Source organism: Hemibagrus wyckioides, unplaced genomic scaffold, assembly GCF_019097595.1.
Source record: "Hemibagrus wyckioides isolate EC202008001 unplaced genomic scaffold, SWU_Hwy_1.0 Contig6, whole genome shotgun sequence".
Lineage (NCBI taxonomy): Eukaryota > Metazoa > Chordata > Actinopteri > Siluriformes > Bagridae > Hemibagrus > Hemibagrus wyckioides.
The window spans coordinates 273,437-286,460 of NW_026690808.1; the positions used below are offsets into that span (position 1 = coordinate 273,437).

Genomic DNA, 13,024 nt, shown 5'->3' on the forward strand with positions numbered 1-13,024 from the left:
AGCAAGATATAAACTGATATCTACTGGTTTCCTGTCAGGGTTGTGGACTGTTTTCTGGCCACTAAAAGCCCCCACTGCCTTTTTGTTGGTGTCCAGTCTCTGTCATTATGTCTAATAGGTGTCTCCTGTGCTTTGTTTAGGTTTGTGTATTTAAGTCACATGCTTGATTCACAAGTAACGGATGAATAATTATTTCAAATAATGTCTCTATAATTAATCACTTGTTATAATAGTACTTCAAATCAGATCAAATAAATAAATAATACAATGCAGATATTATATTTCTCTGATCCACCAGTGTGTCTCCACATCCTTATTTGACAAGAAAAAAGGCCATGATATATTTACACCACACTGTCTGGGAGCCAAATGCTGTTGTGTATGTATAGATAGATGAACAGCTCTTGTGTATATATAGAAAAAAGCGTAGGTTTTGACATGACCGATAAATGTGGACCGAGAGGCTGGGTGTGGCGACTCACCCCCACAAGGCAGTGGCACATGTTGGCATAAGTGACGGAAGTTGGGTTCAGAAATGGCTTTTTCGAAGATGAGGTCCACGACTCCTTTAAGTCTCTCCTCTGTGTCGATGGTCAGCTCCATGACCCGTTTCATGAGCTGCTGGAACATCTGTAACATCAGTTTATTCAAGATACTGCGCACTTTCTGGACGAGCTCCTGGGTCTTGACCATTTCCTGGTCATCTTCGTCGCTGCGGGACTTTTTCCCATCGCTGGCTTCCAGGCTTTCTCAGCCTTGTCCAGTTGCATGTCATCATTCAGAGACACGCTGGTGGTGATCTTGTTTGGCTTTTTAAGCTCACACAGCTTAGAGATGACAAAAACAATTGAAATGTTTATTTAAAACTGAAAGGCTGTGACTTGAATTAATGCACCAAATAAAAGACTGATCAACTCTCAGATACTCCAGACTTTAATGTTGCAATTAATAAAGCTATCTGGTGTTTTAAAGTTCCCTTTGTGAGACTTACAGGTCCTCGACCTGCTCCAGGGCAATAAAAAGTGATACATTAGCCTGACGCTTCATACTGAGTAAAGCACTGTGCTCCTATAGAGCGTCATGTCACTAACTGTCATGTTTACCTTGTCCAGAACGACGCCGGGGATGTCCGGAAAACCCTCGGGTCTGTGCATGCTGGCACTGACGAAGCGTAAACGCAGCAGGAATTCCCGATTGTACTTCTTCCTCTCTTTTGGGTTACTAGGAGAGGCAGAGGGATGAGGCTCTGAAGGCTGGACCTCAACAGGAGCAGGCTCAGGAGTGTTGTTTGGCTCAGTCTCCATTGGGGGTGTGGTTTGTAGAGGGGCAGGAGTCTCCACAATGTCACCCCCTGTAAGCGCCAGGTGGTCGGACAAGAAATCACCAAAACTGGTGTTGGCTTTCTTTGCCTCCTCTTTCTCTTCTTCCATCAGGGGAATGAAGAAACTGACCGGTTCCCTGGGCTTTTTCTGGGATCGAGTCTGATGGAAGAACACACACAGGATCAATGTAATGGTTCTAAAGTAATAGTACAAGCTACAGCACTAAAACTACTGGACTAAACTAGGCTTTAATATCTCCCAGTGTTAAGTCATTCAGTATTTAAACAGTTATTAAGCTAAACAGGTGAGACAGTGTAACACATGAGACTTGTTCCTAAAGTAATGTGTATATATTCTTGATAAAAGTCACTACAAATAAAGTCAAACCAGCACTGTACACTTTCATTAATGATGTGCTTTGAACAACGCAAGTCCAAGACAAGAAAAGTTCACTGTATTTCAGTAACTAACAACAGGATTAAAACTCTTTTCTACCTTCTGCACCTTAGCCTTGTTTTGTTTCTTTCTCCTGTGTGTTGACTTTCTCCGTCTTCTGCTGCACTTCCTCCTCTGGAGGGATGGAGAAGAGGAGCAGGCCTGGTCTCTTGTGGAGATCCTTTGGGGGTGTGGTTTGTAGAGGGGCAGGAGTCTCCACAATGTCACCCCCTGTAAGCGTCTGGTGGTCAGACAAGAAATCACCAAAACTGATGTTGGCTTTCTTTGCCTCCTCTTTCTCCTCTTCCATCAGGGGAATGAAGAATCTGACCGGTTCCCTGGGCTTTTTCTGGGATTGAGTCTGAAGGAAAACACACACAGGATCAATGTAATGTTCATCATAATGTATCAAAACAGAAATAAAGTAATATTACAGACAACACCACTAAAGCAGCTGGATTTGTTTCTTTTCTTCTGTGTAGTAGTATTTTTGTAGTACACTGAAATTGTCCAGCTCAGTATTCAGCTCTGAAGCAGGGGCAGTGTTCAGCTCCGCCTCCTTTGTGGGTGTGTTTTTTGGAGGTACAGGATCCCTCACAGTGATGCTGCATTCAGGCCTTTTAGGAGGTGTCGTCAGTAAAGATGACATTTTAACTCCATAGAGCTCGGCCATCATGTCTCGATTGCAGTCATTAATGTCCGTGTTTATAATCTGTAAGGAATTAGGATAAATGCTTGATTCGTGAGCACAGAACATGACCATGATAAAACCAGCCAGATGTCTGCTATTCTAGCAAAACTTTATTTGATTCATTACCAGTTTGCACTCCCTTTTCTGCAGAAGATGACCTTCATACTCAGCTGGAAAAAAAAACAGTCCCAACATGTAAGTAATAACGCCTCAGGCCCTGTCCCGAATCAGAAAAAGTTCAGCCCTATACATAATAAATTTATATTTTACCAATGAAATATTTTTAATAATGATAATAAAAAATTCGTTACCACTCATGACACCAGCATTTCTGTCCTGAACTTCCACGGGACTGGCCATTTGACACGGCTGCATCTGCCGAAAAAAAGTGCAGAGTTCAATTAAATACACAAACCTAAACAAAGCACAGGAGACACCTATTAGACATAATGACAGAGACTGGACACCAACAAAAAGGCAGTGGGGGCCTCTAGTGGCCAGAAAACAGTCCACAACCCTGACAGGAAACCAGTAGATATCAGTTTATATCTTGCTCTGTTCATGTTACAATTAGTTGCATATCTTACCTGTATATTTCAGTCTAGTTGTGTTGATATTTAACATGATCAGAAAATGACAGATGATTTTCAAAGTCTTTTCCTGTTTCATCATAAAATGGACATAATAAAGCGTCCAAAAGTCATGATGGACAAATCAACGTGTATAAATCACAACAAAATATGGATTTGAATTAAAACACTTAAGAGAAACATTATTTCAGACTTTTGCATAACAGCTGGATAGACTTTTATTTGATAATTATGTGCAGTATTGAGATTAAAATTTATACTTGATTTGGATTGGTCAGAAGGTGTTCAGCATGGACCTGATAGCAGTTCAGGTTTCAAATCAAATCTCTCTTTTTTAAGGATGTCCTCTTTCTGATTATCGTCTACTAAAAACAGTCTATAATATCTATATAGTCATAATTCGGGGGGTGGGAGTACACTACATTTTTATAACTTATTGAAAAAAATCTTAATCTTAAAAATGTAATATATAAATATTTACAGAAATGCATAAATCAACAACAATGCAAATTATATTAATATAATTATATTATTAATGTAAATTAGACTAATACACAGGAAATAAAAAAACAACATTAATAATCTAAAGATCCAATACATTTAACAAAAACTAAATGTAAAAACCAGCAGACATTTTCTACAATTCTACAATCATTAAAATGTTTACATTTATAGATGAGACTAATGCTGAAATCTAGGGGTGAAATACTTACCACACATACTTACCACAGATACATACCTTACATCATGAATACGAGGTGATGAACATGAGGTGAAGACTGAGCTTTTTAAAGTTACATCTCGTTCACAAAAATACTAACTACCCAAGTGGGGACTAGGACAGGCGTCCTGATGAACTCCACCTCCCCATCAGGATCCACAGGATTATTTAAATAGCACACAAAGGTAATATTTCTAATCATGTCATTTCATATTTATGGCAAAAAAATACAAACAGCAAGCCCACTCAAATCCAGTTTAAAACAAATGAGACAAGTCTTTTAAGAGCAAATGATGACATACAAAATAAGCTGTGTGAGCTGTGTCTGTGCTTATGGTATCTGTCTGTCCATCTCAGTCTGTCCATAATCTGAGGTGTTACAAACAGCAGAACTGATTACTGGAAGAGTTTAAGAGTGAACAGATATGTAGAGATTGATATGATTTTTTCCAGAGGATGAAAGCTGATTTATAAGGTCATTCAGGTTCATGTACCATTGCATCTTGTTTTAATGCTGTTTAACTCTTTATATCTGACACTAATTACACCAACAAAACGTGATGTGCGTCTTAGTTTCACTGAGGAAAGAAATTGCTTCAAATGTTTCCATTTGGCCTAGGTTATTGCCGCATAAACAAATTTCATGGGGTTTCATGAGAAATGGGTCCGGCTGCTTAATGCCCATTGTGACATATATGTAACATTACAGATCCCTGACAGTAGGGGGTGGTATTCTGAAAAAAAAAAAGTTGAGAAATGTGTTATTTGGCATCTATTTAGTCTGTGTTATGTCCCCCATCATTTTCCCTGAAGGAGAAAGGGGTCTGGGTTCTTATGGGTTAAGGCACAGTGAACTCTATAATGTGTGCTTTAATTGCCTCTGTATTCCACAGTTTTACATTTCTACACAAACAAAAAGTTTAAGTCCACATTCTCAGATGCAAAATGTAAAATACTGCAAAATGTAAAATAATAGTTACCCACAAAAACAGGATCAAAATGTGGAGGCGAAAAGAAACTGCGCAAGATCTAAGCATGCTATCATATCTGTAAAATACGAGCCTGATGATGGAACTGCTGATTGCAGAAGCAAAATGAATTCTGAGGATATAGAAACATCAACTAAAGTTCAGGAAAAATGCCTCCAAACTAAAAACTTCAAAACTAAAAACTGGGAAATTCTTGTGAGAAAAAGTCAGTCACTTGATCTGAAACCTTAAGAAAAAAAGGGGGACTAGCAATAAATGCATGATATGGAGAAAATTGTGGACATGGCTGTAAATCATGAGCATCCCCTTCTAAATAATAAAACTGCTTGAAGCCCAAACTGGAGAAAGAAACAGAGTTCAGTTTTATTTATTTATTTTTTATTTACTGTACTTTAATGTACTTTTGTTAAGAAACTAGAAAGTACTAAAAACACACAAATTAAATCACTCTAGTGTTTCACTAACAGTGTTTTGGAATGACTGAAAGACAATAAGCATTCCTTTCCATTTTAAACATCTAACCAACCTTCATTTTCATGAACCGGATTTTTATTTTTTTATTTATTTTGGAAAACACCTTAAAGACTACTGATATTATAAACTATTTCTTCTTAAAGAGTAACCTTGAGAGTTCAGAGTAACTGCATTATAAATGATGTGCTACAGTGGTGTGATTTGGTGTAAACTGTAAATCCACATTTTTAGTCCTCTACAATTTAGATTTTCAGATTTTTATCTCAAGATTTCAGACTTTTTATACACAACTGTGCTCTGGATGCTTAAATGTAAATGTGCAATTCCCCAAATGTTACAGATTTTTCTACATTTTTCTGGAAACAAACTTTAAAAGACTATAAATATCTGAATTTTGTTGGATGTTATTTGTCATTTTTCACATTTTAGTAAACCAAAGTTTCTGAAGTTCTTTAAAAAGGATTTGTATATGAGTGAAAAGTTCATTTAGTGTTGTGTTGCTTTTTAAAGGAAAATTATATAGACATACTGATGACTAAAAATAATCAGAATGAGACGGTAATAGGAGCAAATGAAAACATTTATTAAAGTAAACTATATAAACACTATACAACTATAAGTTTATTTACAACAATATTATTTGCAGCTACTATTTATACTAATTACTATTAGCAATTATCTATATAGACAAGGATAGAGGGATAGATTGATAAGGGACAATAAGCTTCCACAAAATGTCCATCATCTTCTGGACACGCTGTCTGAGGAAAGGTCTCAGTTTGCTGGCTAAGGCTGCTGGGTCTTGGTAGAACTCCGGGGGCTGAGTAAACAGCACTTCAGCGAGATCTGTAAGCTGATCCTATAGACAAATTACATCATCACTGTCACAATCCAACATAGTGTCACTGAGTTTAGGATACAATACTGAGAATTTGTGGATCACAGCATCAGAAGATATTAGACACTTACAATAAGCACTTTAAAGTAGGTCCTTGCTGCAGGCTTCCACACGTCTACCTCCCACATGCTGATGAGCGCAAACAGGCGCTCCAAGAATCCTCCCTTAAGCTTTAGGAAAGAAAGACGACAAGCTCCATTAATATCATGTCATATCAGGGTTAACAACATGGAAAAATAAAATGAGATAAAATAAACCATGTTCTGAAACTACATTCAAGCATGGCTTTTAAATCTCCTGATAAGACTCTTACTGTCTCAGGTATTGAGCTGTTTGTAAAATAGCCGAATAGAAGCAGCTCGAAAAAGATGTCCACGAAGTTGTAGTGGTAGACCTGCACAGAAGAGAAAAGTTACAAGAAGAAATTAGCTTTACATAATGGAGTCCTGTTTTCTATCACATCAAAATCTTTTCGATTTAAACATTTGTCATGTTACACAAGCATTTATAAGCTTACATAGGACCCGGAGAGCTCTGCTGCAATCCAGTCCTGATAAGAAGGAGTCTTCAGGAAACGAATCAGAGCCTCATAGTCCAGCTGTACACGACCTGCATCCTGTTAAAACAAACAAACAAAATAATCTGATAATTTGAATTTGGCTTCAGTTTTTTTACGTGGAAACTCATTTTAAACCCTAAAATGAAGCAGTATGTAAGCCTCAGCATGTCCAGTACTTTACTAAAGATACACAGATGATGTATGACATGGACCAAATGTCCAACTACTGCATATCCCAGAGCCCTCTTCATTATGTACATTTTATTTTAATATTTATCCTAAGAATGTCCTTTTTTTAGCAGGCTGTGATTGTTATAAAATTAGCTTTTGACTGCTTGTTATTTTAATTATTATTCCTTAATTACTCATATTACTCATGAATCTGAATATAAGACAGCACATAATATAAGCTAAAGCAGAGTGAACTTCCCCTGAGCAAAAACAGCAGCTAAACAAAGGTTTTACTCACAGCGAACGCCTCACGGAGAGCATGCAGCTTCAGGCCGATATCAGTTACCCCTCTCTCTGTAAGATGGTCCCTAAGAAACAAAAGAGTTACATGCTTAGTGTATTAAACATACATTACACCTTTATACCATTAAACTGTGAAGAGAAGCGTACCAAGTAAAGGGCACCTCCATCTCCTCTTGGCTAAGGCTCTCCTCACTCTCCTGCAAGACACATTAGCAATAAATCATTAAAACTCACACAGTAAATGTTACAGCCTCCCATTCAGGGGAATAGCAGCATCTGTAGATACACATCAGGTCTGAAACACAGAATTACCTCAGAGTCGTACTGTTCCTCTGAATCACTGTGGGGAGAGTCAACCTGCTCCTGCTCCCAGGTGGAGGTGTTCACCTGACCATCTTTAGCCACATGCAGGAACGTGCAGGACACCTTTTTAAAGGTTTGCTGTTAAATTAAAAAAAATATATAAAAATGAACACTGCAGACCCATATGTGTACAAAATTCCAAGAGTTACTATCTACAATAAAGACTTCATGACATTGCAATAAATTTACCACATAATCCTCAAGTGGCTCCATGATGGTTTCCACCCGGTTACAGGAAAGGAGCTCTGTAACCTTCCCATATTCAGCCTTAAGAGAACAATTTGAAGTGAACACAATTAGTCACTGCAACTAACAAAAGTTTTGTGACGCCACAACAGATAATCCCTCACCTGTATGACAGTGAAATGGTCCTCGATGGTGGTCTGATAAGGGAATCCCTGCAAATGACAATTAGCTGAAACTCAAGATCTACTTCTCAAAAGTGTTCATCTAATAATCATTAATATCAATTCTCTTCATCAGAGTAACAAAGATGGTGATTACCAGCTGGTCAAAGTAGCGCGTCTTGGTGGTTTTAAACCAGCAAAAACCACTCTCAGGACCCCTTATCATCCCGAGGAAGTATCCCTTAATGTCCACTGCCTAGAAATAGAGAAACTAAACATTAGAACTTGTAAAGAAGGATGTGTGTGTGTTTGTATCTCAGCTGCAGCACTGTACAATACCCCAGACTGGGAGTTGGAGGAGTCTGCAGTGTTGTACTCAACATTACAGCAGGTGCTGTTCAGCTCACCAGCACTGAGGGGCTGTGAAAAGTAGAAGATGAGGATCATCAGTGTTTTTTATCATAGCAGTTTCACACTAACACTTTCAAACATTCTGTCACTTGTAAAATCCAGAGATCAGATTTAGTAAATAAATGACAGGTTTGGTTACCAGAACAACAGCTGAAGATGTGGAGTGAGTTTCTGTGGGTAGCTGCGGCAGGATTGGCTCAACAACCTTAAGACACAGACACACACACACACACAGCCACACACACACACACTTAGACAAAAGCAGCCTACACGTTTCAAATGTAGTTAAAATATTTTACTGACACATACCTGGAGGACTGAGGGAGTATCTGACCATTCTCCCAGCAAATCCACAGCTTCTGCAATAAATTAGTTTCATGTAAGTTTAATTACAACTAATATTTTCTGTTAAATGTAAAACATTAAAATGGCCAAATTTATAAGGTAGTAGAGAGAGAGAGACCTTGTAAATATTTCTCTCCTTTCTTTCTAATGCTTAAAAGTTAATAAACCTGTGAGTTAGTTAGCTAGTTAATTTGTGAAGAAACAGACTAATTGTAGCATTAGTAGCTTGTGTAGATTCACTGTACATGTGACTGATTAAACTCTCTAAATCCTCAAGTCCAGGCATCCTGATGAACTCCACCTCCCCATCAGGATCCACACGCTGCCGTCTACTCAGAGGGGCTTCTTGATTGCCATCCTCTTCGTCCCGCCTCCTCCTTATGCCCTGGCGTGGGACAGGAGTTATCATTGTGGCAGGAGCATAGTACATACCAGCCACAATGTTGTGGATGTCGATATTGAAATAAGGCTGGGGCAAAGGAACTGTTGAAGGCTGTGGACTCCCTGAAGGTGGTGGCCTCCTCAAAGGGGATGGGGGTTTTATTTTAATAGCACTGTGTATGTTTTATACAGCAGGAAAGCCTCACTATCAAAACAAGAAGTATTTACACAAGTTATATTACTGTAATCTTCCTATAACACTGCATTAAAAACTCAGTATTTACATTTTAGCTGCATTTATAGGTGTTATACAGGGCTCTTCCAGTATCACGGCTTCACTGTTAGTCACACTGTGCACTTATTCCAATGCTTAAAAATATCTTCCCCAAATAATGCAGATTAAAATACATTTCTATTACAGTCTATTACTTTAGCACTTTCTTACTCCAGTGGTTCACATCCCCTTTGAGTCCAATTGTGTCTCCTCTCAAAAATTCGCCCTTTATCGTAAATTACACTACTCCTAACTATTTTATTCACGACAGCTAGAAACAAAACCTTGCTGAACAGAATTGAAACAAACAGCTTGATATTTTTGCCTAAGCTGCACTCTACATTGCCACACTAGCTCCATTTATTTGTACCGATTGGTTTTGTTCAGCTAGCTGCCTTTCCTCACAGCCCCTTTCTCTCTCCGCTTTAACAACTCGACAAACACGGACAATGAAAAATCCTTAAAATAATAAGTTACTTCATGTTATTGTAAGTATTTTAACTTATTCTATTCACTCCATCAAAAAAAACTATAAACACTGAAAAACAATTACTTAGCTACATGCTAACTAGCCGTCTAGCTAATCTTTGCTAATACTCCTCGGCTTGACTTAGTAAACTTTAGCAAACGTTAAGTAAACATTGGGACTTTTATGAAAAGCTGATGTTAACATATCTGAAAACATCAACACTGTTTTCTTCTTCCCTGCTCGTTTCACTGGAGTCTGCCATTTTGTCCGCTAGCTTTAGCATACTGATCGTGTACGTAAAGCGATTAGCCGAATAAAGATTAGCCGAACAGAATTTCTCAAAACCATCTAATCATATAAAACGATATTCCTGATTGTGGTTTTTTGTAATAACGCGGTGTTTAAAAGACTTTATACTTAAGTGAAAAGGAGGAAACTCAGTAACTCACCGTTCCAGGGGTCGTACAGTCCGCTCCATCCGGCTCGGGATCCACATCCGGGTGCTGAGGCTCGGCTCCTCCCCCGAAGTTCATCATCGCTGCGCTGTAGAGTCGGTGTAGGAGTCAAATCCAGTAGTGGAGTACAGAGAAATCCGAAACAGGGGTGTAGCAAAAATGCCAAAAGATAATCCAAATCTTGCGACCTTCAGAACCAGTATAAACCAACACTAAATAGTATAAAACAGCACTAACTAGTATAAAACAGCACTAACTAGTATAAACCAATATAAACCAGCACTAACTAGTATAAACCAGTATAAACCAGCACTAACTAGTATAAACCAGTATAAACCAGCACTAACTAGTATAAACCAGCACTAACTAGTAACAAGAGTCAATAATGAATAAATAATAATAATAATCATAATAATAAGCTGAAATGTCCGGGAAGCCCAGGGAGTGAAGCATAGCTGAAGTTTAAGGCAGCATGTAGCTGTACAGTTAGAATTCAAGCTGTAGGACCGGTTTAAAGACGATACGACCTTAAAAAAAAAAAAAAAAAAAACTCCTGTTTACGGCATCTACCGAAAACCTCCGAGAAAAACCGAACTACGGAAACCAGGAAGTGTAGTCCGTAAAAAATGCATTTACAAATTATATATTTTACATTTTATAATTTGCTCCTGCTGAACACACTCAGTGTCCTCAAGGTAGGATGATCTTTATCCTTTAATGCCACACTGTTTCTACAATAAATCATGTTAAAGTGACAGTGTTACAGTCTAATGTTATGTAGCACACAAGACACCTCATCTTGCCGTGAATTAGCCTAATGCTAGTTACCGTGCTAGCGAACCTGGCTACTGGTTTAAACTACACAATAAAATCATTAAGCTCGGTTTAAGAATTTATTTTATTTCCACAATGAAATATTTACCCCATTAGAAGTCCATTCTTAACAACCCCTTCTCCTGGTTTTAATAAAATAAATCGTGCTTAGCTTTGTGATTCAGCAGCTAGCGCGCTAACGGACTTTAGCCGATTTTTAGCGATTTCAATGACTGTAATATTTGGACTAATCATATCTACCGAGAGAACTTGTATATTTGTTGTACTTATTTAACACTTTATTGGTTATATTAATGTGAATATGATATTTCTCCTAATAATAGTTCACCTGTTAGTGAACATGCTGCTGCTTTAAATTACACACTAAAATCCTGAACCGAGTTGATGAGCTCGGGTAACGAGAATTTAGTTTATTTCCATAATATAATATTTACCCATTTAAAAGGTGACTTTTCACACTCCTGAGTACTGGTTTTACACTAAATCATGACTAGACTAGTGATTTAGTCAGGTCTAAAGGACTTAGTTACAGATGTATGTTATCTACCTAGAGAACTTCGCTAATCATTTCATTTACACAGTTAGCATCATACTAGTTATCGTGCTAGCGAACTCGGCTACTGGTTTAAATGACACAATAAAATCCTTAAGCTTGGTCAAGAATTTATTTTATTTCCACAATGAAATATTGACCCTGTTAGTAGGTCACTTTTAACAACCCTGACTACTGGTTTTATACTAAATCATACTTAGACTACTGATTAATCAGCTCTCGCGCTAAAGGGCATGGTTACAAATGTACACCGATCAGCCATAACATTATGACCACCGACAGGTGAAGTGAACAAGACTGATGATCTCCTCATCATGGCACCTGTTAGTGTGTGGGATATATTAGGCAGCAGGTGAACATTTTGTCCTCATAGTTGATGTGTTAAAAGCAGGAAAAATGGGAAAGTGTAAGGATTTGCGCGAGTGGATCAGAGCATCTCCAAAACTGCAGCTCTTGTGGGATGTTCCCAGTCTGCAGTGGTCAGTATCTATCAAACGTGGTCCAAAGCAGGAACGGTGGTGAACCAGTGACAGGGTCATGGGCGGCCAAGGCTCACTTGATGCACGTAGAGAGTGAAGGCTGGCCCATGTGGTCCGATCCACAAGACAAGCTACTGTTGCCCAAATTGCTGAAGAAGTTAATGCTGGTTCTGATAGAAAGGAGTCCGAATACACAGTAAATCACGGTTTGTTACTTATGGGACTGCATAGTCAGGGCACCCATGTTGACCCCTGTGCACCACTGAAAGCACCAACAATGGGCACGTGAGCATCAGAACTGGACCACGAAGCAATGGAAGAAGGTGACCTGGTCTGATAAATCAAGTTTTCTTTAACATGGCGTGGATGGACGGGTGTGTGTGCACATGGCACCAGGATGCACTATGGGAAGAGGGCAAGCTGGCGGAGGCAGTGTCATGCTTTGGGCAATGTTTTGCTGGGAAACCTTTTGGTCCTGCCATCCATATGGATGATGCTTTGACATGAACCACCTACCTAAGCATTGTTGCAGGCCATCTACACCCTTTCATGGTAACGGTATTTCCTGATGTCTGTGGCCTCTTTCAGCAGGATGATGCACCGTGCCCCAAAGCAAAAATGGATCAGGAATGGTTTGATGACCACAACAATGAGAATGAGGTGTTGACTTAGCTTCCAAATTCCCCAGATCTCAATCCAATCGAGCATCTGTGGGATGTGCTGGACAAACAAGTCCAATCCATGGAGGCCCCACCTCGCAACTTCCAGGACTTAAAGGATCTGCTGCTAACATCTTGGTGCCAGATACCACAGCACACCTTCAGGGATCTAGTGGAGTCCATGCCTCGACAGTCAGGGCTGTTTTGGCAGCAAAAAGGGGACCAACAGCATATTAGGCAGGTGGTCATAATGTTATGGCTGAGCGTGTGTATGGTATCTACCTAGAGAACTTCACTAATC

The 13,024-nt window shown here is 38.9% G+C and overlaps 1 protein-coding gene across 1 annotated transcript; it reads right to left on the reverse strand.

Annotated features, from left to right (window-relative positions):
• Positions 1-986: 986 nt before the first annotated feature.
• On the reverse strand, positions 987-2,064 carry LOC131350648 (eukaryotic translation initiation factor 4 gamma 1-like). The gene has a single exon (XM_058385532.1). It carries the CDS (start codon positions 1,428-1,430, stop codon positions 1,044-1,046), a length of 387 nt encoding a protein of 128 aa, XP_058241515.1. The 5' UTR covers positions 1,431-2,064; the 3' UTR covers positions 987-1,043.
• Positions 2,065-13,024: the final 10,960 nt, after the last annotated feature.